This window comes from Procambarus clarkii, chromosome 17, assembly GCF_040958095.1.
Source record: "Procambarus clarkii isolate CNS0578487 chromosome 17, FALCON_Pclarkii_2.0, whole genome shotgun sequence".
In the NCBI taxonomy this organism is placed as follows: domain Eukaryota; kingdom Metazoa; phylum Arthropoda; class Malacostraca; order Decapoda; family Cambaridae; genus Procambarus; species Procambarus clarkii.
Window position 1 is genome coordinate 49494297 of NC_091166.1, and position 26140 is coordinate 49520436.

A 26140-nucleotide genomic window follows, 5' to 3' on the forward strand; every position below is an offset into this window, starting at 1 on the left:
TTCCTCATCACGTTATTATGATTTCATTGTATAAAAGGAAATTAAACAAAAATAAGTTCCAAAAGAAAGTGGATGTAATCTTATACCAAAGTTGTCAGTTTTCAGGCACAGTGAAGAGGCATTCAAGGCATTATATCATAACTACTGAATCATTCAAGATATGTAAACCATCTACCAAATTAGATAAAATAGCAATCCATATTATAACCAGAACTCTGTAGTCATAACTTGAGACTTTTCTTACTGCAAGAACTATAAGAACTAACTCAAACCATTATATTAAATGTTGATAATGAAACAAGTAATTATCTGATACCGCTTGAATGCCTCTTGAAATTTTGTTTAAGTTATTTTGCAACAGGGATTCTTCAAAATAAAAAGCCTATGAAAATTTGATGTACAGTATTGTAATTTTAGCTAGAGTAATACAACAAAATGTGTAAAAATTGGCAAGCCGAACGAGTGGACAGGTTTTCTACATCCGATACACACTTATCTTCATTTGGTGGTACAGTATTGTTGCCTTGTGTTTATATTACTGGACAATCACATGAAACAGTCACAATTTCAATACATTTCTTATTTTCATTTTTTGGAAATGAACATTACATCCTACTTATCCTACCAATGAAAACTGCCCATGGCTGTAATTTAAATTCTAATGCATTTTAACATATATAATAAACATTGCATTCAGATTTTAATGTGCTATGTAATAATAATGCTTATAAATATCTTATTTCACATCAAAACACATGAATGTCAAGTTTGCATTAAGAACAAAGGGCGCAGTATAATTAAAATTTCGTGCAACAATTATGCTAAAAAGACAAAGAAACTTGGCAAATACTGTATGTATAGATAATTGAGTCCCATAATAAATAAAATGGTAATCTGCTTCCATGAAAAACAAACACACAAGGCTCACAGCTCTTACTTGGACACAGTACAGTACAGTAAATCAATATACATTAACATTTTACAAGGATTGGATAATTTTTATCAAATTGTGCAAGAAATTTTTTGCTTATTGCTCAGATGCAATAATTACCTTAAATATTTTTTGTTTAAAGTTATAAATCCCAAGACTTAACAAAAAATCTCAACAATGGCTCTGAACTCTCTTCAAACAGTTCTCGTACATATTGTCTCTCAAACTATTACAATTAATGCTTTCACAAACAGACCTTAAGCACAGCCAATATGGCTTCCTCCTTAACAAATGCTAGCAGGATCCCACACCAAGATTGTAACCTGCAATAAATGTGTATTACCATAATTGTCTGGGGACAAAAATCACCATGCTTATCACAAAGCATATCAACAGTCATCACATCCATTAACATGTCTTGCAATTATGGGAAGATTTACATAAAAAAAATTGTCTACAACACTTCAAGATGGGAAATAACATTTTTCACAGCTGGCAGTTTTCTGGAAAAATCCTTAAGATTTTAAGGATCCTTACTATTGTATATAAAAAATATCCAGTCTATGCAGAAGACTTAAGAGCATACATATTAAGCATCACGGAATTTTTGCATTTACGATATATTCTGACTAACTTGACTGGTTATAGCCTACCCGACTCGTGTGCATGAGGATTACCATTACGCGAGAATATAAGCATTTCTCGAAAGGGGACCGTTATTAACAGTTTGTCTTACTGCCATCAAGTTACAGTAACAAATCCCTCATTAAATAAACTTAACAAAACCATATTTATTCCATTTTATTATACCCAACTCGTCTCAATATAACAAAATTATCATGCCATAATTAAACTAATTGAGCCATTTATTAAAACTTCATTATACCTAAATTCTTGATACAGCTCTAAGTTATTATAGTACTTTATATTTTCCTACATGTATGGCAGTCTTACAAAGTGCCACATGTCTCCTCATATTGAACATCGATCCCATATATTAACCCAGCAGAACTGGTGTGACCATAATCAAAGCACTTTACGTATGAATTGTCGAGACCAACCACAAGTTATATTAGAAGCTATGGTACAACCTGCGATTCTATTGAAATCTAAAGGAAAAGCTCACATATCCCAAGGAAACTAGGCCTTGTGGAGAGATGGTGTGAAGATAAGATGTAGCATTTATACATTTACCATAGGATTTTCTTCAATTTTACACAAGTTCTTTGTTGCTAAAATATGTAAACAAAATTCAAGTCTACCCAAGTGATTTAAAAAAATCACTAAAGAGACAGCACGACTTAAGAATAACATAGTCCTAAGAATGTATGGGCACTTGGCAGGCAGACTAATTTAGGTATGCATTTAAATTCATCGAAAATATACTAAGCATGGCATCTGACTGAACCTTAGCTTTTGGTAATAATAATAATAAAAAAATAATAATAATCTTTTAAATTTTTGTATTTGTATTGTAACGCACCTGCAATCAAGGTATACCAATTCCACATGTCCTCAGTTACTGTAAACACTAAACTATCAACTCCACAATGAGACACCACCAACTTGTGGGTATAATAAACATCTGGGGAGGTAACAATTTCTTCCACTATGAAACAGTTAAGATAAATACAAACTACATACACAAAATATTAAATAATCTTTAAAGTATAAAAAAAAATTTGTTTACCAATTTTGCATCACTGTACTATAGAGAATTTACAAAATCAATTAAAAGAAATTCAGGATAAATTCTTAAAATTATACACTGCCAAAACTACCATTGTGTAAGTACTGAACTATGACCAAGGCGATACAACAAGGCAAAAATTAAAAAGTCACTTTTATCTGGCCGGTAAAATTTTAAAGCAGGACAGTTATATGTATGTAAAATGTCTGCTTGCAAAGTGCCATTCTATATCACAGACTATACACATATAGAGCAGTTAGTCTGCTGGCCTCTTTTCTGAATTCTTCTTGGTGAATTCCTCTGCATTTTTCATAAATTTCTTACGGTCTTTCGTGTAGTCCTCGGCCAAATCAGCACGAAGAGGGTGTTCAGGTTCAGGCTCATTGACAAGGTTGATAAGAGCCTCAATCACTGAAATTTGTAGCTTTTGATTAGCATGAAATGTACAAGTTTATAAAGTACATATGTAACCATAATAAATATTTATAAACAAAAAGTACAAGTAAGTAAGTACTGTAATTATCAAAGAAGGCACCAAGCAGGAAAGGGTATGTAAGTAAGTAATTACAGTATCAAAAAGAAAGCACCAAACTGGGAAGGCTATGTAACACCATCAAATGTACGGAATAATCAGAGGGCGCTAAATTTACTGAGGATGCCAATAAGAGAACAAACGCATAAGACGAACAATATATAATATGTCCGATTCACCAAGAATTCTATCGAGGGAAAAGTGATTGTAGGGGATGGTCAGAAAGCAAGACAATTATCTATCAAAAACAAAGAAAACTCACCCTGGTCTGTTTTCGTTGCAGGCTTCCAGTTTTCAGCACTAATTATGGGGAGACACACCTAAACAATGATAAAAAAATTAGTAAATACCAAGACTATATCAAGGACTCTTTAGAAAACGTGAATGTATACACATATAATATCAATAAATCTTAATTTATGGGCATTGGCCATGTGTATGAGATTTGATGAAACCCTTACAGGAGACTATCTGCAAATGAAATATATTCTCATCATGGTGCACCTTTATAACTAATCATATACAATGTTCAGTAATGATTACACACCACATGAACAATTACATTTGCTTAGGAAACAAAACTTGCCATTATAATAAGAGAAGGCCATGCAAACATTCACTACCATTAAATTTAAAGTAATTGTATTTGTGGTTAATAAAGTACATACCGAGTAATTGTCTCATGTCCCACAATTTCCCCACTCTTGACACACAAAAGAAGAGAGTTTTAAAGCACTACTATTTTGAAAACTATTGAACTTACTGCAACATGTATGCTAAAAAAAACCCAGCACTGAATGTAATGTAATGCCTTCTTCTAGACTGAGCCCCATAGCTCCTTGATACCTCACCAAGATTGCTATCTATCAGGTTACATCAGTAGCGGCGGCAGTTCTGTTTAGCCTACCAGGGACCAGAGTCTGCCACCCCCCCCCCCCCCACAGGTGCAGAGAGCCAAGTAACATTGCACCATCCCAAATAGGTACCTCGGGAGTTAGTCAGCTGTCACGGGCTACTTGCGAAAGAGAATTTTCTTATATTTTTTCGGCTGCTTTGTCTAGTTAGTTTAAATCTATCATCTCTTTATTCTCAAAGTTCCAGAGGTCTTGGGAAGTTTTCCCTAAACATCATTTACAAATGGCTAAACCACACTAGCATTTTTCTATAAACTTGAAAATATGATTAAGACCCCATGAAGGATAATAAATACCTGCAAATCTACCCAGCATCTAAAGACGGAAAACATGCACTATGAGTACATCTGGCAACTGCAAACTTGCCTGGCAAGTTTGTTTGCACTGTAACACCATATGCCACCAGTGCACACATTCTTACAGTACCAATAAAATACATCTTCAATCCACCCGAGACCTATGAATCTCACTGCAGACTCACCTGGCCTTTTTCGTCCACATTAGGATGGTATATCTTCGTCTTAAAATTGATTTTGGGAGGCTTGAATGGATATTCTGCTGGGAAGTTCACTTCAATCCTAAATGCACCTTTATTGTAGGGAGGATTTTCCTGAAATCATGACAAAACTAATTTAAACTCTTAGGATAGCAGTTATATGTTGATTCACATGTTAATGATGTTATCATATGAAGGTTAAAGCAATTGTTGTCTGTGGTTATTTGTATCATACATGATACAAATAAGGATTTATTAGCTATTTGCATGTAATGTAGTTTACCTTGATCCATTGAAAATGCAGCCTTCATTTCATGGTTCATTATCCATTGTCATTTCATTGTCAAATGTTACTAGATGAATGCAGTCATCCTCATTGAATTAAACTCCAACGTAATTACATGCGTATAGGAATGTTGTTAATGAGAAAATCTGTAGGAGCCGTGATGAAGGTTTGAACCAACGCGGTGGGTGTTCCCATGCACACACCCTAGTCAACTAGGCCACGTGTCAACTAGACACTAACACATCACATTAGTGTGATTACTCTGTGTAATGTTGTTAATATGGTTTTCACTACTCCATGTGGTTATAATGAGGTATACCAAGTAAACCAGTCAACAACTGAACTTTTATCATGCACTAGGAACCCTGCCTTCATCTGTGGGAGGCACACTGGTGGATTATGCCTGGTTTTCGATCTATACTCGGGCACATATGGTGCCAATTAGGCCCCATGTCATTACCCAGAGCCCAACACCCATGTATATTGTGTTTACATGCTTTTCACTATTATATATAGTTGTAATGAATTATACCAGGTAGACAATTATCAATTGAAACATTATGTGAATTATGCAATTTATCTAGTTATTTAATACACTTACATACACTTGTAAATACTGTAGAGAAACAATCGATAAACAATCAATGAAGCATCCAAGCAGAAAACGGGAATCATGTCTCCCATACCTCGGTGCCAGCAAAGTGAGCAAACTGCCTTAAATCCAACATATAAAACCTAAACTTAAGTTGCAACTTTATCCAACTTTCATTAACTGGTATCACTAGTAGTTTAATTTGATATTCTGTATAAATATACAGGTATTAATTAGTACAATTTAATTTAATATTTTTCCACATTTTTAAATATTGTATTACTTTGCAAAGAAAAACATGAAAAGTACAGTACTGTATTTATATGCCCGAAACGCTTTGCGTAATAGTGGCTTTAGGCATTGTATGTACTAGCTCTACCTATAAGTCTACCAATCCTTGTAAAAATTTATTGTATGTATGTACCTTACCTAAATAAAATTGTATTGTATTGTATTGTATTGTATATTTGAAGAATTGCCCTTGGTGGTAACCTAGAACCAGGAGAATTGCACCCTTGAACGGTTAATGTGAACACGAGGCATTTCACTTACTGGTACTATTAGTCCTTGCCATGTTAGTATGTTGCTCTCATCCACCTGTATGTCCCTGAAGGATTTGATCCCAGACTTACGGATATCCGCCAACTCCTGTGCAATGTACAAAAGATGTCATATTAACAATATGGTACTTTAAATCTTCTATATAATTTTGATGCATAACTAAAGTCAGAGTTAAAGAGTATCTTAAGTTTTGAAGAGAAACATTAACCTTCAATAGGATCTGTATATGTACAGCTGTCAAGATGAGTTGGCCACCACGATGAGCAACATGGGTGGCTCATGTACCAACATAGATGGAGCAAGATCAAAGATACTGGAGTCAAGTAATGTAATACAGCTGCAGACGCCAGACACTGTAGCACTCATGGAGACGAAACTTTAAGATATTTTAAAATGGGGCCATACAGTATTCCCAAGAGGCTACTCAGTTTGGAGACAGGACAGAAAAATTAGGGAAGGCGGTGGAATTGCTGTGCTGGTGAAAGAACACCCAAAGGTAAATGAAATAATGATTGCCAATCCACAATAAATTGATATAACACCTGAGATCTGCAATCAGAATGATAAACTACAATAATGATCATAAATGCACATAGTCCACCGCCATGCAATACATGGACAAGGGAAGAGCTGGATAATAAACGAGAGGGTCTTATAACAATAATGAGAGAGAGTGTACAGCGAGAGTGGATAAAGATAGATCACAACTTTACTACACGCAGAAATCACAATAGCATGATGCATCAAATGAACAAATCCACAAAGGCCGTGATGAGGGTTCGAACCTACGTCCGAGAGGATCCCAGATGCTGCCTTAATCGACTGAGCTACGACAACGAAGGGCGAAGGGCAAAGGGCGAAGAGGAAGAACAGCTTACTGACATAGAACGAGTGCATGGGGGAATTGCATAAAATCCTGGTTTGTGTCCGAGAGACTGCAGGATCCGTCATTAAATCAGGATGATTTCCCGGTTGCAATTCTTTTACCATATCGTAGCTCAGTCGATTAAGGCAGTGTCTGGGATCCTCTCGGACGTAGGTTTGAACCCTTGTCACGGCCCTTGTGGATTTGTTCATAGATCACAACTGTTGGTAGTAGGCGAATTCAACTTTAAATCCATAGACTGGGAGGCATATGCAGCTAGAACAGAGGACTTTTGGACCTGTAGACTTGTTAACCTCATCCTGATACATGAATGAAACATTCATGTATCAACATGTAAAACAGGCTACGAGGATGACGGAAGGGAATGTTCCCTCCATGCTGGTATTTGTTGATATTTACCAAGAAAGAGGAAGAGAGATTTGTCGTCCAGTACCTTCCTCCCTTGGGTAAAAATGACCATGTCTTTGGAAATAAAGTATGCAATGCGTTATAATCTAGAAGAAAATAAGGAGGTTTAAGCAGTTAAAAACCCTGATTTCAGGAGAGGACATTATGGGGAATTTATAAATTTCTTTAAGGAATTTGACTGGAAAGACTTGCTGTTAGGAAATGAAGTAAATGAGATGTATGTCAAGTTTTGTGAAATATACGATGAAGGCACAAAAAAAAATTATACCAAAGCAGAAATGCAGAACTAGGAAACAGAATTGGTTCAAAAGAAATTGTGAGAGGGCCAGAGACCAAAAGATACGAAAATGGAATCTATATAGGAAGAAGCCACCCCCTCCCCAGTGCCGCCACACTGCCACCCCCTCCCCAGTGCCGCCACACTGCCACCCCCTCCCCAGTGCCGCCACACTGCCACCCCCTCCCCAGTGCCGCCACACTGCCACCCCCTCCCCAGTGCCGCCACACTGCCACCCCCTCCCCAGTGCCGCCACACTGCCACCCCCTCCCCAGTGCCGCCACACTGCCACCCCCTCCCCAGTGCCGCCACACCGCCACCCCCTCCCCAGTGCCGCCACACCGCCACCCCCTCCCCAGTGCCGCCACACCGCCACCCCCTCCCCAGTGCCGCCACACCCCCACCCCCTCCCCAGTGCCGCCACACCGCCACCCCCTCCCCAGTGCCGCCACACCGCCACCCCCTCCCCAGTGCCGCCACACTGCCACCCCCTCCCCAGTGCCACCACACTGCCACCTCCCCCCAGTGCCACCACACTGCCACCACCCCCCAGTGTCACCACACTGCCACCACCCCCCCCAGTGCCACCACATTGCCACCACCTCCCCAGTGCCACCACCCCCCCAGTGCCACCACCCCCCCAGTGCCACCACCTCCCCAGTGCTACCACCCCCCCAGTGCCACCACCTCCCCAGTGCTACCACCCCCCAGTGCCACCACATCCCCAGTGCCACCCCCCAGTGCCACCACCTCCCCAGTGCCACCCCCCAGTGCCACCCCCTCCACAGTGCCACCCCCACCCCAGTGCCACCACCTCCCCAGTGCCACCACACTGCCACCACCTCCCCAGTGCCACCACACTGCCACCACCTCCCCAGTGCCACCACCCACCATACTTCAGGTAACTATCAAAGAAAACTTGACACTCATCCCCCACACAACTGGCCATCAAGACTTGTCTACTGCGAGTATAATAACCCAATGAATATCACAAAACAATAAAATGATCTTCAATAACATAATTTCGTAACAAATGACAAGTTTAATTCCTAAACAGCAGGTTAAGTTAGACGTGAGAAGCCAAACATTTACCCCAAACGACCTGGATTTGGCAACCTGTCACGTGATTTTAACCCTCTCCCCGAGGCAGTGTGCGGGTTTTGGCTGCCTCTCTTCCCTCCATGAACACTATACCACACCTGGTGTAGCTGTCAAGCCACATGGTGAGAACTGCCACGGGAAAAGGACCTTAAGAGAGCCGGACTGACCTTCTGCAGCCGTCTTGTCGCCGCCATACTTGTGTCTGGTGGAGCTGGCAGCTCGGCCGCCTCCTCACCTTCCCCGCCAACTTCAAATCTAACATCAAAATTCATACAAAATCTACCGTAACTAAGATATGGAACTTATAAATGATTATGTACATCGGTATTTTTATTTAATTCTGTTATGTACGGCGTTTCGGCCAAGTCTAGAACTTATATATATGATTTTTAATGATTACACCATATGACTGAAATATGCCGGCATTTGCTCTCGGTAATAATTACAACTATCATGTCTTATTGTCTTATATTAAGTTTCACAAGTCAATTATAGGAATTATTACTAAGGATGTTTAGTATTTGTAGGCGCAGTATGATGTAAGAGCCAAATGACTATTAATTAATGCGCCAAATGCCAATCTGTGGTATCGATCGATGATCATTTACCTGAATTTACCTGTGGGCCACCATCTCGCTAGTGGCCTCGATGAGGACAGGAAGCCGGCGACTTGTCAAAGGTTCCCCATTTGTCCTGATGATTTCATCCAGTTGCATTTTTAAATGAAACAATGTTTTGGCATTTACAGCTTGGGCAGAAGGTGGTTCCAAGGAGTTTATACCCTACGAGTGAAAAAGCATCTGTTTTCACCTGATTTACCTGAGAGCCACTAACCCTAGTGGGCTCGACGAGTACAGGAAGCCTGCGGCTCGTCAAAGGTCCCCCCCCCCATACTTCCATTGATGAAAATGCCATGACGGTGGTTTCTGTCCTACACCGAGGCTTGTTAATTTTTGAGCTTGAAACCGTTATACTCCTTGTCTGCCTTACATCTGACCTTTTTGAAGTTATCCAGATCAATATCCTCCAAATTGTTCTGTATTTCAAACGTTTCGATGAGTGTTATTATTATAGATAAACCCTATCATGTCTGGTTTGCATTGTTAACCCTGTGGCCCTCAACCTGTCCTGGTATGAGTTGGCTTAGTTCTGGAATTATTTTTGTTGCCCGGTGTTGAACATTTTCCAAAGTAGCTATTACTTTCCAATGAACATGAGGATCCCTGGATGCAATAATCCAAGTGGGGGGGGGGGGCACCAGAGGCTGATACAATTTAATCACTACCTTTTCCTTAAAATCAAAGGTACGCTTGATTGTCCCTTCACCTTCTAGTGTGTGGTCTGGTCGTGCTGGTCAACATACTTTAGCCACGTTATTGTGACTCATTGCCTGCGTACGCTTGATTATTCTTATGGTATGGTTAGCTTTATAAATAGAGAAGATTTTAAATTGAGTCGAAGAGGTGTGGTTGTTGGAAAGTGAATACATTAATGGAAGTAGTTGTTGAAGCCAATTAGATCCACACTTTTAAAACAAAAATCAGCGTTTAATGTAATGAAATGATAATTTCTGGGTGAGCCCCCGTAGTTCACCCAAGCTGTTATCACTCATAGTTTACCACCTACCACTTTTCTGCCCCCTACACTTGAATGTACGGGCGGTTTATTTAAGCGTTTGTGGGGTCGCGTCGTACATTTACGGTCCGTGTTATAGTGGGTATATACTACTCGATCGACTTGGGGTTTGTATGAATATGTTTGCCATTAAATTTTCGTTTTTTCTAATAGGCACAATGCTTATTTAAGAAAACGACATTGTATTGTAACTTAGAGGAGAGACTATTGAGTTGGTGACACAACGAGGGTAATCGCCCACTTCACACACTCTTGTGTTGGCCGCGATCATGATTCTACATTTATATGCATATGTCTGTGTAGAGAATTTTATTGCGAGTTCAGTGATATACAATTTAATGCTGTAGGACTAATGTGGAGCTGACAACAAACAAAAGAGTATGAACATTTTGTAGCTGTTTGGGCGTACGGCGAGACGGCGAGTGATCTACGTTTTTATTTATTTCGTGGTGGAATAGCTAATGCTTTGGTTACATTTTATACATATGATCTTGTAGAGAATTTTATTGTCAACACATTGATACCAAAAGGAAATACGTAGCTCGAGAATTGGTGTCAGGAGAGTGAAAAGATTACACACTGTTTGGTGTTTACGCTCATGAGAAAAAAACGCCGCGCTCACAATGCGCAGAGTTTTTTCGCGGGTACCGGGTGCATCAAAGTGGTAGCTACTATGTCGCATCAGCTGTGGAGTTCAATTGGCTTCCTCTGGTCACCCTCACAGGCGCAGGGAGCGGTTGTATGCATATATATTTATTTATGCCACCACCGGGGTTAGCAACCAGAAAGTCGGCGAGACGAAACAGACCACTGCTGAATTCATCAGAGAAAGAAACCTCGAAAACCGCCAAAAGAACTCCCCCAACTATGTAAGCAAACAACTGAATTTTCTCAAAACTAGCACAAGCTCCTTCACCCCACCATCCCCACTCGTTTGGGGAGGAGGCAGCCTATGGCCAACCGGCGTCTATTATAACCAACCCCCGACCACTTGGAGATACGGGCTCACCATAGCCCTTGCTACATGGACACTTCGTTCTGAGTAGCTAAATCTGAAACAACAACACTTGGAGAGAAGGCACATGAACATCTCCTGTGCCAAGTACGACGGGCTCACCATAGCCCCTGCTGCTTAGAACTTTTTGGTTATGAGTGGCTGAATCTAAAGCAACAACTTGGAGGGAGGTCAAGGTGTCACCGGATCTCACCCACAAATTTTCGTTTCATTACATTCAATGCTGGATTTCTGGGAAAAGCCCCTTGTGGCTCCATGAAGCGAACTACCCGCAGAGAAAGAAAAGAAACGGGCTCTTACCAGGGAGGAAGAAACGCTGTAGGAATCAATATGAAGACACCCAACCGAGAGACACGGCCCAAAGCCACACAAGAGCGCCGAGGAAAAGTAGGTGGCATAAAGATAAGGGCGCAGAACCACCACCGGACAAAACACATGATGCACCTCCGGCCGAACCTATCAAGCATCAATAACCAAAAGTACCCATCGGAAACAAAACTACTCGTTCTACGGCAGAAAAGGATGTGCCACCTGCAGATGAACACACCGCCCAACAAGGCTAAATGAACAAAACTTCCGGTGCCAGAGGAGAGCATGAAGCTCACCCACCCGACAACCTGAAGCAAGAGAAACCAAACCAATGACTGAAATAAACAATTCCAAACTGAAGGGGACACCGGAAACTGAGAAGAGAGAAACGAAAGAACAAGATCCAAAGTCCAAGCAGGCTCAGTCGGTGTTGTACAAGAATGTAAAAACTCTTGTATATATAAATAAAATAAAATACAAAATTTAAAAAAAAATCTGAGCAGGCCGGAGGTGAATCGGTGCATGAGACAGCTTGCGAAACGGAGCCGTGGAAAGATCGACCTGGAATGCAAGTTGCATCGGCTCCACCAGCGCCGATGATACGAGGGGACAATATTCGGCAAGAGATGCTGATCAAGGAAAAACCAGGAGAGAAAAGAGAACACCTCATGCTCGGAAAGTGAAGAACAACAACGAATAGAATAAAGTGGCAAAAATAGAACCATGACACCTCGTATTGTCACAGCGAAGACGACCACAAATGGAACACCATCAAAGAAACCACCTGAACGCCATAGTTCAGGTGGTTTCTGAACCACATGACCTATCTGATGGTGATAAATATGGGGCAGAAATATCAGTCGCAAAGAGCAGAGAAGGTCGAACCAGCAGGAACCAAAATTACTTTCCACCTGTATTTACTATGTGTCTGCAGAATCGAGATATCACTTGGACCCCACTTTTCTAACCAATTTATTTTTCCTCTATTATATCTACTACACATTATCTCTAACACATCCCAAGGAAGCAGCTGTCTAACCCTCCAGGTACCTATTTACTGCTAGGTGAACAGTAAATAGGGTGAAACTGCCCATTTGTTTCTGTCTCTGCCGGAATTCGAACCCGGGCCATTAGGACTAAGACTCCCAGGCGCTATCCACTCAGCCGTGAGGCCACACTCCAGTCTAGAGATGTAGGACTCCATCCTGCCCAAGACTGAGCAACAGCCAGACATGGGGGGGGGGGGTATGGAAGAGGAACAAGAACCCTCCCCCTTCCCTATCTCGACCAATACAGCCGAAAGGCATCTATATCGTGAGGCCTCACAGTCGATTGATGAAGATTAAGCCACCCAAAAGGTGGCACGGGCATGAATAGCCCGTAAGCCCCCACAGTCAAGGAATGGCACAATATAGAAGACACCACACCAACGCCAAGGTCATGTGGAGCCAGAGCATGGAGTCCAGATGATTTTGAACCGTCAAAAGTGCATGACAGAGCCGCAAACTCTTGACCCATACTGTGAGCCCGATGAAGGATAGGAGACCAACGATCCTGGCCAATACAGTAAGCGCTGATCACAAAGCCCCAACCCAGAGCTGAGGAGTCTATGGAAAACACTGAGGGAGGATGAATGAAGATCAGAGATTCAAACCCCAAAATCCCTAGAGGCAGCCGGCTACACAATGTTAGTACCTGCCTCTCGCCTCTTTCTTGGTATTTCCCACGCTTTCTTTTTTTTTCTTTTGTGAGTTTTGAGAGAACATTTGAATGAGATTGTTCTATAGAAAGATAAATAGGAATAATGGGTATTCAGTGAAAATCTGTGAGATTATTTATTATGGTTTAATTGTGAACAAATACCTGTACATCACTTTATGTGCAAAATATATTTTATAACTATTAATTCCTCAAAAGAAAAATACAAGTAGGATGATGAACAAATAATCATATTACAAAAATAATGATACATTTATCAGAATTTATTGCTACAAATTATGAAAAAGTGACCTTTATATCATTAATAACATTTAATATATCTGTTCCTGGATGTTGTCTTTAACAACTCAATAGTTTAGTATCACAGATGAAGACCACTGTGAAAAGACAATGTTTTTTAAATTAATACACTTCTCATATTAGCTTTATTTTAAAATTAATTAATCGTAACAACATTCTGATTATCTGACTCCCCCATTTTCATAAGGTGGGAAAGCAACAACCCAAACAAAAATACAGATAAATGCAGATAGAGAGGGGTTAAAAATCAATGGTTCAATGAATGGGGTGAATGATTCATCCATTCACCTCAAGTTAAACACAGCATACGTACATAACACATCACAGTATGTACACAGCATCAGGTACAATCGGTATTATCATTTCTAGTGAAATATCCACTGCAATACCAAACTTTCTGGAGGGGCCTGTAGCAGCCACTTAAATTATCCCCCAAGAGTTCAACATACAGTACTACAAATAACATCAGCTACATATTCCCTGGTATTCCACAAAATGCTAGTAACATCCAACAGATACTAGGCACATTTTCTATCAATCAATTTATGAGCAACCAGGGTCAGCAACAGTCAGGTGGATGGGAATATAAGGCTGCCAAAATCACAACATCGGCAGTCACTCACCAGGTAGCAACCATCAGCACCAACACTATGGTCTTACCATGAACCATCGTCTTTCCAAACGTCACCATCTTCAGTATCATCAGAATCTTGCAACTCATCATGATTCTATTGTACTGTACTGTACCATTAAAAAACAAACCATTGTAACTAAACTATACGAATATACATTTAAAACAACCATACTGTGTGTAACAAGCATAGTACCAAAGTAACAAGCATTACAGGTCAAACAATGGCTCCCTGAAGCTAGCTCCCCATTACCGAGTTACATCAGCTTTATGAATCTCATATGACCTATTGGGGACCATAGCCAGACCCTGGCTTCTTCACAGAGGCATAGCGATCAGGGGATTGCTATGATCTCCCTTACCAAGAAAACATCCAGAAAGTAAGAGAAGCAATACAGACAACTTCAAGTTACACAGACAGCAAAGCAACAATTCTGTAAATGATTAGAAGCTACGTCAACCCCCCCCCCCCCTTAGTTATGGCTGGCCACCAACAGGTGGCAGCACCACCGGGAGCTCCCGGCTTCCACATTATCATAACCTTATTCCAGAGCTGAAAAGACCACAAACTGACACACATGGTAGGGAAGGACAGGGAACCAACAAGGCCCTACTAGAAAGAGGCTTTCCATTACCTGTACATTCAAATTTTTTTTTTAACTACATTCATTGTGCTGCCCATGATTTGCCATAAAATAATTAAAAAAAATATACAGTATAAATCAATTGGAAGCCAAATATTTTTGCCCCCCTTTGGCATCTTGTCAATATCTCTTATTGAGATATTAGTATGGTCAATAAGCCTTCAGCAGACTCCTTTAATATTATGTTCTTAAATATCTCCTCAATTCCATCTCGTCTACTAGAAAACCACCTTGTCCATAACTTATTTTTTACCAGTAGTTATTTGATGACCTCTCCTACAGTGTTTGCCTATCATACTTAGGAGATTTAATAACACCTCTGGAGTTGTTATTCTGTCTACCCTTTTTATGTAGAGGTGCAACCACAGCTCTTCTCAAATTACCAGGCACAGCACTACCCTTTTAAACTTTTCTGGTTAATTCACCACAAATTCCTTTTCCTATGCTCAATTTAGTTTTAGTTATTTCCGATAATAATACCACATCAATACTTACAGGTTTCCAGCACTTCAAATTATATTTTTATTTACCTTTCCTTGATCAAGTTTTGAAAGCACTGGTTAATATCTTACTGTTTATCTATATTGTAATACTGCAGATGGCTTCTCCATAAGTCTCATTATTTTTTCTAACTTATTTCTAAAGAGCTTCTTGTAAATTTTTTAATCCTTCCTAGTTCCTTGTTTGCACTCTCCACACATCTATGGTTCATCCAATAAAATCAGCAGACTTCTAGATGTTACTACTGCTCGGCTTAGACTCGGTTACAAGTATCTCTGGGAATTCTTATTATCTGCCGATGTAGACCAAACCAGATGTAAACTGTGTCAACAAAATTATTCGCATATCCTCCATCACTATGTGATGGAGTGCGAAAAGATACGTGAATTCAGAGACAATTCTATAACCAATGTTCCTACGATGTGAAGATATTTAATTCAAAATTATCTGCTACCAGAATTTTTAGCCAAATATCCCCAGTTTGCTAACTGTAGGTAGTAACTATGATTGTAACCTATCCACTGTTGCCCACTGGATGGCAGACGGTGTGCAGGACAAACATATCAATTGTGACACTAGCTCTCCACATATGTCAGTTGCTTAATTTAGAAACTGTACTTGTGGTCGATCTCGAACCCATTGTTGATGTGACGACTGATACTGAATTTTGTAACTAGTTCATCAAGATTGTAACTTGCTTAGCTAAATGAATTGTGGGGTTCAGTCCCTGAGCCCATTATGTGCCTCTGTAACCCTTTCCACTACCGCCCACAGGATGGGTATGGGGTGCATAATAAATGAACTAAACTAACTCTCCAGCATCTGCTATATTTCTTGACATGAACTAGTCCTGTCCCTGCTTCCCAAAGAATATCTCATTCTTCTAATTGAACATGTAACACTACAAACAGCTTAGGACACCACGAGTATAGCTCTCTTTCTGTAAGAGAAAGAGAGCTATACTTAAGTACTGTAATTACAGTACCTAAGTACTGTAATTACAGTACCTAAGTACTGTAATTACAGTACTTAAGTACAGTATCCAGTACAACCTTATGCTTAAACTCTGTACACTTCATATTGTAAATCTGGAACAATTCCAACTTTGCTATTTATATTGCCCAAGATGCTGTTACAAATATAATTTAAGTTTTCCTAACTCATTTTAAAACTGTGGTGCCTGGATTAAGTAAAAATTAAAATTTCCTTATTTAAGAAAAAAAATTTCTTTATTTCCCAATCTCTCTCCAAAACAGCAAAAATGCCAACACTCATCCCATTCCTTGTCTACACTAATCATTAATTAATGATCTTTACAGAAAATTTTAGATTGCAACCTATTGCAAATCATTGCAGTACACAGATTTCCAGAATGGCTGAGGTATATCTTGGCATTTAACTTTGTACCCTGATTATCTCCACGGCTTATCAGAGCGTGTGCTTTTTCGGGGTTTGAGTTGTCGATTTACTTTGAGTCTCCCAGCTCCTTCATGATGCATATACTGTAAGTATGGTCCTTCTCCTGTAAAGATAATAAATAAATAAATAAATAATAAGAAATAAAAATTGCTCTTGATGGGAAATACTAATAGTAATAATAGAGAAACTTACTACAATACTTTAGTTTTTGAATGAAGGTGAAGGAAAGACTCATTACATGTGTAGTTGTACACTGTAATTTAAACCAAATTTTCGGATGAAATCTACATCCTTTATTAAGATGCTATTAAACAATGTTGTTGATAAAGGATGTAGATTTCATCAAAAAATTTGGTTTAAATTATACATGTATTGCATCCTTCCTTCACTTTCAATGATATAATAATATAATTAACAGAGGAAAGCACTAAGCCAGCATGACTTTATAGTACAATACATGGATGGGTTATGAAGACAAGGATCAGAGATAGGATGCAGGGAAGGAACAGTACCAAGTCACTTGGAGCATCAGGGATCAAATGTCAACCCACAAGAAGCAAAGCGATCACTGTAATGGCTAGCCCAAGTGGGTTAATAGTACAGTAATATAAATTATAACAAATTCTGAAGAAAAAAAATACGGCATTGAGAGAAATGAAACACTCCTTTCTGAGCAGGTCAAGCGGGTCATTCTGTTGTTACCTGAGCCAAAAGCCAAGTGATCGTTCCATGATTCAAGTCCCCTGACAGGCTCTAAAGGACTTCTTCCCTCACTATGAATAGGATTTTTTGCAAATGGTCTTGCCATGTAGTTAGTAGGAAGTTGACAGTGGAGAGTCTTACCCAATCCACCTCTGAGTGATCGCTCACTATGAGACCATCATGAAATAATTTACTCAAGAACCCCACTACAATCAATAACTGGAGTCAGCAAATCAATGCATGGGGTTTTTGGTAACTACTGGTTAGTAACTAGCTGCAACACCAACAGCAGCTAAACATTACCACCACTCACCACAAAGGAATTGGAGGAGATAGCAGCTCCCTACTGTAGAGAGCCAACATAGAAAATACAAGACCTTACATGTGGGACCTAACAATATGCATTTGTTACCATACTGATAGCACTGCCTTGCAAGCAAGTGTCTTTGGTCAAATATAAATATCCAATCGCAGGGTCTCAAAATGCCTATCATTATACAGTATATGTTAAAAAGGAAGGAAGAGAAGATGCGAATAGAGCCAAGGAGGAATTCATCATCACCTACAATTTTGGGTCCATAAACACCAGTCAGGACATCTACAGGGCATCCAACACGGCACATAATCTAAGCAGCTGTAAATGAGCAAAACAAACTCAAAGTGGAAGCCATCTTTCTCTAACCAAAACAAGCAAAAACTAACACAAAGCAGAAAGACGAGCCACATAGGGAGAGAAAACCCCACAGGACTCGGGGTCAAAGGTTATCGCCAACCCAACAGGTAGCATGGTGGATGCAGAGCAAGTAATCGTTCTTGTGTGGCACCGATGTTGAGTAACCCTCAAACTCACACAAAGCAACAGCAGGTTCAGGGGGGGATATCCATGGGACCACCAGACATGCAGAAGATTGCCAGGGCCTGAAGTGTAAGCCAAACAGGACACCCAGGCACTATGCCGGACCTAAAAGTAAGCCGACACAATCTGTTACAAAGCTGTGTCGCTGCTACACCAACAGCCACTAAACATTAGTACCAGCCACCACAAAGGAGTTGGAGGAGACAGACAGCCCTTCCACCAGCACACCTCGGCATGCTGAAAGGAAACCTGTGAACCACCAATGTGCCCCACCAGCCAAAACCACTTTCAACCCAGGTTAAGACAGAGTCATCACCAAACACCTTACTCCCCATGGGCGAGGGCCGCCACAAGTGAGGAGGACCACTAAAGGAGTGACCCCTGAACAATCCATAGAAGACAACTCTGGCAATGCAAGGGCAGTGCTAGGGAGTACATGTAGTCCCAAGCGCACTATATGCCAGGCTCACGCTACACTATAGTGCACAAGAAAAGCCACCAAGAGCAAAGACTCAAAACACTTAGCCAAAAAGTGGAGCCTGCACAGCAGAGAGGTGATTGGGAATCACTACAACAGTCAAGTGACCTTGACTGCATCAGCATAAGAACTGATAGTTCAGACCCTGGAGAGGAAGGGGGGGGGTAAGTTTCTTCCCTCCCCTCCCCTCAAATGAATGGAGCAAATGAGCATACGCTAGTTTTGGGAGATTCGGTTGTTTGTTTACAAAGCTGGGGAGTTCATTACATGAGATGTAAGGCTTCAGTCTCTTTTGAACCCAGCAGACTGTTTGTTTTTTTGACTCGCCAACTATTTGTGTGTCTTTCCTGTTGAGGTGGCAGAAATGTCACCGCTCCCTATGCCTCTGTAATGGAGGCCAGGTTCTGGCTGTGGTCTCCGGTAGGCCTGAGAACTCCATTGCTGATGTGACCTGATAGATGGGAACCATCTCGGTGTATAGCTTCGGGGAGCCACAAGAAGTCAGCAGTTGTCTGTTCATGTACCCACTTGTAAAAAAAAAAAAAAAAAAAAAAACTTCCACCAGAAAAGAAGTATACAGTGCAGAAGATTGAGTTTAAGGAGCCTGGTTTGCAATATTAGAAATTAATTTTATGTAAATTGTTGATTATATAATAAGAATAACACACAAACAGCAAGATTACAGAAAGCCAGGCAGGTGATGGTAAACCTGATGTATGCATGACTAAATGTGTGCAGGTAACCTGGCAAAAAACTGGTGGGACATCAAGCAGCCATGGAAGCACTACGAGGGAGTGTATACCTTACCTTACAATGATGGCGCAGTTTTCTGCCTTCACTCACATGCTACTGGTGGTCAGCTCCACAATGTTATTTTACTGACTATGCATTAATCACATCTAAGTCTACTTTTCCCAAAATTTTGCCTGGGTCTAATGTATTTTCAAAAAGTGAATGTAATTTTCCTGAAGCCCTTTATTTATTGATGTGTAGAGGTGAGTGACATACCCTCCTTCCAAATTCAATAGAAATTAGCAATATACCCTTACCTTACTCTTGGAACCCAAAGGTAGTCAATATATTGATAGCAAATACTTCATGCACTATCTAAGAACTGTTGAAAAGTCTGGTAGAAATTCAACATTAAGTTGCACTGGGAAATAATGCTCTCATGCAGAAAAAATGCACCACATAATAATAATAATAGAGATGATATGTTGCCTTAAATATTGGACAACTTTTTAGTACCTGCTTATATTTTAGAAGTTGTAAGCTTCTAAAATAAAAAAAAAAAGCTTCTTGTTGTAAGCACAGCATAAGTCACAATAACATGCCTGAAACAAATAACTCAACCAACACATCTGAAATCAAGTGAAAGTGATGATGTTTTGGTCCGTCCTGGACCCTTACTAAGTTATGATATCACTTGATTCAAGTTCATTATGCACTGATGAAAGAACACTTTCCTCTGAAATGAAGTGCTCTTTCACTTCATTTCAAATGTGTGGGTTGTGTTATTTATTTGTCTTGTTGTATATACCATATATAAGTACTGTACATTTAAATATAAATATAAAAAACAACAACAAACCTGGTGAAAATAATTTATAGATTGGCTCTGGAAGATACATCTCTGGCATAATGACTGCATTTACTTGAGTGGTGACCTCTTGAGGTTGGAGGGAAGTCAAGATATTCAGTTCTTGAGTTAAGGGATTAATGCTGCTAATAATTCCCCAGCCAATCAACTCTCCAAATCCTGTGTCTTCTGCCAGCTGCTTTGGATGGTTTGGACTTTGAGTGTACACATTATCATGACTGACTTGGCATAGTGCAACAAGCTGTGCATTCATTACCTGCAATATACATTCTCTGCGTATTTGGTGATTGCACACATGAAGGGCCACACTTGGCCATGGCAACTTAACTAAATTGGATGCATTATTTTTGGTTCCACCTTTGTCTCCTTGTGGCTGGTCTATAAAGCGGCCCACATGAGTCATTATAGCCAGATCTCGCAACACTTTAGGATTAAAGGAGTGGGGAGTATTGTGCATTCTTACTGCTGATGGCATGACGAACAGCCTGTAGTATAGCTCCAATTTATTAGTCTTGGTGACAATTCCACCATTTGCAACTGAAACGTCTTTACTATGTAGCTCAAAGGGAAAATTAATCTTTTTACGAGTGCTCTGTATTTGAACAACATGTGTTGGTTTAATGATTCGCAGAACGTCGAGCATAATGCTCAGACCTGTGCCTTGGGTCCATCCCATGGTATTAATAATTAAAGGTAATGATGATTGCTCTTGGCTAAGCTGATTCAGATATTGTACAGCAGCTATGTACCTGTGAAGCATAAACTGTGGATTTGTTCCACCAACTAACACCTGTTTCACATACGAAGCATAGTTCTCTATGCAACGAGCGTATGCTGGTCCAAGAAGTGGCTTTGTTATTCGAACCAATGACACACACGAGGGTAGTGAAAGCTCCGACTGTCCAAGATCAAGATCAAGGCACATAATTCCCATATCTGGCTTATTACTCAGCAAGCTGTTAATGATGTATTTAAAGAAGGTGGATTTGCCAACACTTTTTCCTCCACACACCACCACTCGAGGCACTGTGGAAAAAAGATAAGTAAACCCTAAATTATTTACATTAAACAAATATATACTGTACAGTATTCTGAAAAGTGGTACTAAGGTATTGTAGGATTTTGCCTGCCTGTCTGTCTGGTTCAAAAGTGGATAATTTTCTGGCAAAACTTTGCCATATCTGGACAGACATTTTGTTAATCGGAGATTAGGTTACATAAATTTTAAAATACTGTACTACACATTTTAAGATTTACATTATCTAACAAAGTCAAATTACAAGGTAAACCGAAGTTTCCATTTTAAATCATATTTTTCATATATATTGTAGTGTGTGGAAATTTTAATTATGTTGGCTGTGGTACAAAAAATTGAAATAATGGTAATTTTTGGATTTCCCTGGTAAGAATTCTACTTATCTGGTGAGAGGGTCGTTTCCATATAGATTGGATAAATGAGCTTAGACAGTACATGGCAAGATTGTGGGAGAGGGTACTGAGATGGTCCGATTAGTTTAAACAAATCAATGATGAATTCCAGTTCTAACCTTCATCATCATTTTACAATACATATTTTAGAAATGTTTGAAAATCATCTTTGCAGTTGTGAAACAAATCAACATTCAGGAAAAGGAAATCTGGGCAATGTTTCAATAAGCCATGGACCATTACTAAGTTGCATGTCAACTTAACCATTAAGTTATTTGCAATTTCATAATGATCAAGGGCAGATAAAAATACTGCATACACATTTTCTTTTCAGTGGGAAGTTCCTACAGATTCATCTCACAGTATTATATATTTTATACTATCATATGCATTATCAATGTATATAAATAGTATTACATCATGTACAAAAAAAGCAACAATCTTACCATTGCCACAAGTCCAACAAGAACTGATTGCGTCCACCACATCATGCCAAAGAGATTCCTCTCTTGTAAGGAAATAATTCTTCCAATTCAATTTTGTTACAGGAGTTGCTCCAACATCACACCAGGGCTTGAGCCTCTCTCGGCACTCAAACAGACGGCCCCAGCCAAGCCGCGACAAAAATCTTGCAAATGGTGGAAAGCAACACTGTACCTCTAATATCAACAATGGTCCTCCCTGTAAAATGATTCTGTAGCTGAGTTTTTAATTAAAATAAAGTTGTGAAGAAATCCTACACTATCTTGTAGTTGTGAAGAAATCCTATACTATCTCATAAAAATATTAACTGTAACCACTGTATAACAATATTCAGTATATGGAAGAATCTATATGTATATATATAGCAACACCTATCCTAACATCACACCCATCCTTACAACTCTCCTCCTTTTCTATTCACTCACTAAATCTCTCCTTGTTCTTGACCGCCCTCTTTCTCTCCTCAGATTTCCCCAAACTGTACTTTTTTCAGCAACCTGCCATAACCCATTCACTACATGTACACCTGTGACATATTCTCTACATCTAACTACCATCAACTGTTAATTTGATATATATCTTTGGTACATATATATGGCGAGAGATATAACTTTGGTCTTTCAGGATGGGTCTACCCCCTGGCTGTAGTGGTGGTCTTACAGGGTGGGTCTACCCTGGCTGTAGTGGTAGTCTTATATCATTATGGATATAATATGAAAGTGTATATCTTCGGTACACTCTTACAAAAACAACATATAGCCAGTGAGCGACAATAATGAAGCTGAAAATTAGACACCCAACCCACACATCTGAAAATAACGGAAGTGACGACATTTTGGTCCACCCTGAACCATTATCGAGTTGTATAAAGTGTTTGAGAAAGTCAATATGTAAAATAAGAATTTGAGGTGAACCTTACCTTACCTTGAAAGATGAGAATGTTAAAATATATTATAGGGGGTTGAAGTATACCATAGAATGCAAGTTAAAAGACATGAAAGAATCATTTCCTTGGTATTATTAGAATGTAAAAGCATATTCTAACATATTACAGTAATTCCTGATACCTGTAACTTGTTGTAAGGAATAGGACAGCACAACAACAAAGAGGAGGGAGGGAGTAAGAAAGAGAGAAGAGGGGAACAGAGTAGGTGAATGTGATGGTGGAGACTTGGTAAAGTGTTGGTCAAGGTGGGTTAAGCAAAAAATAAACAAGACAATAAAAATCTATTCCTCCTGGGTAAACCTAACTATAAAAAACAAATGTTTTTGAAGAAGCAATTACCTGATTGCTGAAGACATCTTGGAGCCAACTAGTAGGCACTCTAGTGTCCTGAAGGTTGCTATCTATCATTCCAATGTTGCCAGCACGTACTGCACTGATCCCAAGTAAGGCACCGGAAGAAAGAGAATATATTGTCTGCATTTCTTTTTCCTTAAGTGTGTAGCCCAGCACTTTAGCATCGCCAAGTAATGGACAAATTCGGACTAGCCCATGAATATAGATGGTAGATCCGGGGGCAATAGCTGCCACAAGGGTATCTCTACTAATTGCAATAACATCCACAATCTCTCCTATGAACTCATGATACTCTGTTAATTCTTTTATAACATTTTTCCTTTTAGCTACATTCCTTCTTTGTAAACTCTCAGATCCTTCACTAAAGTTTTTCTGTTTTGTACTAGCATTTTCATCATTTATGGATCTGCTGTTCATTTGATCTTCGCCATCAGAGTCCTGCCATGTATTTAAAGATGGGAAGGAATTAGATGTATCCGAATAATGTCCCAAATCCTGGTTTTCATCACTGTCTCTAGCCACATGAAATGGCATCTCTTCAACACTGTTCAGAACATTCATTGAAGATCCAGCTTGGCACAACTCTCCTACTATATTTTTCCTCTGCAGGTTAGAATTTTCCATTAACTGTAGAGCAAATGATTCTGTGACTTTTTTAATTTGATTTTTCTTTGATACTTTGTTTAAACTACTGATATTTCCTTTTTTAGATTTCTTAAGTTTGGAAACTGATACTACCAACACTTTTTTAATTTTCTTTGTCTTCTTTATGCCAGAATTAGGGATATCAGACACCATGTTCTTTTTCTTGAGTTTCTTCTTGCGTGTACGAGGAAACCCCTTACTGGCTTCCGGCATGGTTAAGTCTGCAGATGTACCTTCCTTTATCTCCATGTGTTTAACATCTCTCGCTAGCTTCTTAAATGTATTTCCTTCAGACTTGGGATTATCAACTGCACCTGCAAGCTGTTGGGGCTCACATGTTGAAACACTCTTCTTCCTTTTCCTGAAAACACCAATTACATATTAGACAAACATCCGATCACAGAAAAATAAGTACTACTTATACTCAATGTCCCCATAGGGAAAGGGGTCTTACTTATGCCATAACGAAGTTTCAAATACTGTACAGTATATCTCCTTACATGCCCACATTAAACTTCAGAATGGTAGTTTCAGCAAATTCTTCTGATAACCCAAAACCTCTAATACTTTTGTGTATTCTTCCACAAGGACACCTTTTACATTGGCATTTCATCAACAATCATCCATCTTATATTCTACTGTGCAATTAGTTAAGGAAAATTGTGTATGATCAGTTTATGACTAAAGTCAAATTTGTAAACAGTTGCATTCCCTCTAAAACTCAAACTAGAGAAGGGCACAAGCAAAAACCAAAAAACCTTCAAAGCAGACTTACAAGGCCCATCTAGAGCAGAAAGCAGACTCTTACAATACTCATCTAGCTTACTCCACTATCTCTGCTCTCAAAAAAACTTTCACTAGTCTGAATCATATCTACAGACAATTAAATTCACAATAGTCGTATATCATAAACAAACACTACCCTTAACAAACTGCCAGTAATAAGCAATGTGCAAATGACTCATAACTCTGCAGAGAGCAATACCCTTACTTGTGCACAATATTTTTAACAAGTGTAATAAATACAATGACAAAGCTGATGTTACCGATGGCATAAAACTGGTACATCTTGAACTCTGTTCCAAGTACAGTGGTACCTCGGAATGCGATTGTCCCTGTATGCGAGGTTTTCGGAAGGCGAGGTGTATTTACTCCAAAAATTTGTCTCAGAAGGCGAGGGTTACTTCGGGAGGCGAGTTTGGACGCGAGTTTGTTGATACGCGTACAGCCGACCTAGCGCGTTCATCGCCCCTCCGCCCCTCAGTTTATTATTGTCTCGCGCTCAGTGACTACCCCCACATCAATTCTTTTCGCGGATTTTCAGTGTTTTGTTAGATTTTTGGTGATTTGTCTATACAATTTGTTATTATATATCTCACCATGGGTCCCAAGAAAGCCAGTGGTAAGGATAAAGGCCAGAAAGCTCATGTGAGGATGACAATAGAGGAGAAACAAGAGATCATTCGGAAGCATGAGAACGGTACACGTGTTGTTGAACTTTGTAGGCAGTACAACAAAGCCACATCAACAATATGCACTATACTTAAGAAAAATAAGATTATGGGTGCTAAAGTGGCAAAAGGAGTAAGAACATTAACGGCACAAAGACCACAAATACTTGAAGAAGTGGAAAAGTTGTTATTAATTTGGATACACGACAAGGAGTTGAGGGGTGATAGTGTTTCGGAGGCCATTATTTGTGAGAAAGCCAGGGTGTTGCACGAAGACCTTCTAAAGAATACCCCTGCAACGAGTGATGCAGATAAGAAAGAGTTTAAGGCAAGCAGGGGCTGGTTTGAAA

At 39.6% G+C, this 26140-nt stretch overlaps 2 protein-coding genes across 6 annotated transcripts in view; both read right to left on the reverse strand.

The window, feature by feature from the left end:
- Positions 1 to 387: 387 nt before the first annotated feature.
- On the reverse strand, positions 388 to 8988 carry LOC123772435 (ubiquitin-conjugating enzyme E2 L3). Its single transcript, XM_045765576.2, has 5 exons — positions 8842 to 8988; positions 5994 to 6089; positions 4549 to 4677; positions 3416 to 3473; positions 388 to 3032 (listed from the first exon to the last, which is right to left on the reverse strand). The coding sequence occupies exons 1-5, from the start codon at positions 8944 to 8946 to the stop codon at positions 2878 to 2880; spliced, it is 543 nt and encodes a 180-aa protein (XP_045621532.1). The 5' UTR covers positions 8947 to 8988; the 3' UTR covers positions 388 to 2877.
- A 4475-nt stretch (positions 8989 to 13463) lies between these two features.
- Positions 13464 to 26140, reverse strand: part of LOC123772436 (polynucleotide 5'-hydroxyl-kinase NOL9) — a 16422-nt gene continuing 3745 nt past the window's right edge. For 3 of the 5 annotated variants that reach the window (XM_069326002.1, XM_069326001.1, XM_069326003.1), the window contains 4 exons: positions 23680 to 24700; positions 22358 to 22592; positions 20475 to 21509; positions 13464 to 16950 (listed from right to left, as the gene is read on the reverse strand). In XM_069326002.1, coding sequence (XP_069182103.1) covers positions 16841 to 16950; positions 20475 to 21509; positions 22358 to 22592; positions 23680 to 24700 — 2401 coding nt within the window. In that variant the 3' untranslated portion in view covers positions 13464 to 16840. The remainder of the gene's footprint in view (positions 16951 to 20474; positions 21510 to 22357; positions 22593 to 23679; positions 24701 to 26140) is intronic. The other 2 variants (XR_011228943.1, XR_011228942.1) reach the window with 1 other exon arrangement.

Bases quoted from the DNA above. Each gene is read 5' to 3' on its own strand.
- LOC123772435 (XM_045765576.2), bottom strand. From the start codon at position 8,946: ATGAATTTTGATGTTAGATTTGAAGTTGGCGGGGAAGGTGAGGAGGCG. The intron at 4,678-5,993 runs GTAAGTGAAATG...TCATGATTTCAG, and splicing joins GGCAAGGACTAATAGTACCA to GAAAATCCTCCCTACAATAA. The intron at 3,033-3,415 runs GTGAGTTTTCTT...TACAAATTTCAG, and splicing joins TGCAACGAAAACAGACCAGG to TGATTGAGGCTCTTATCAAC.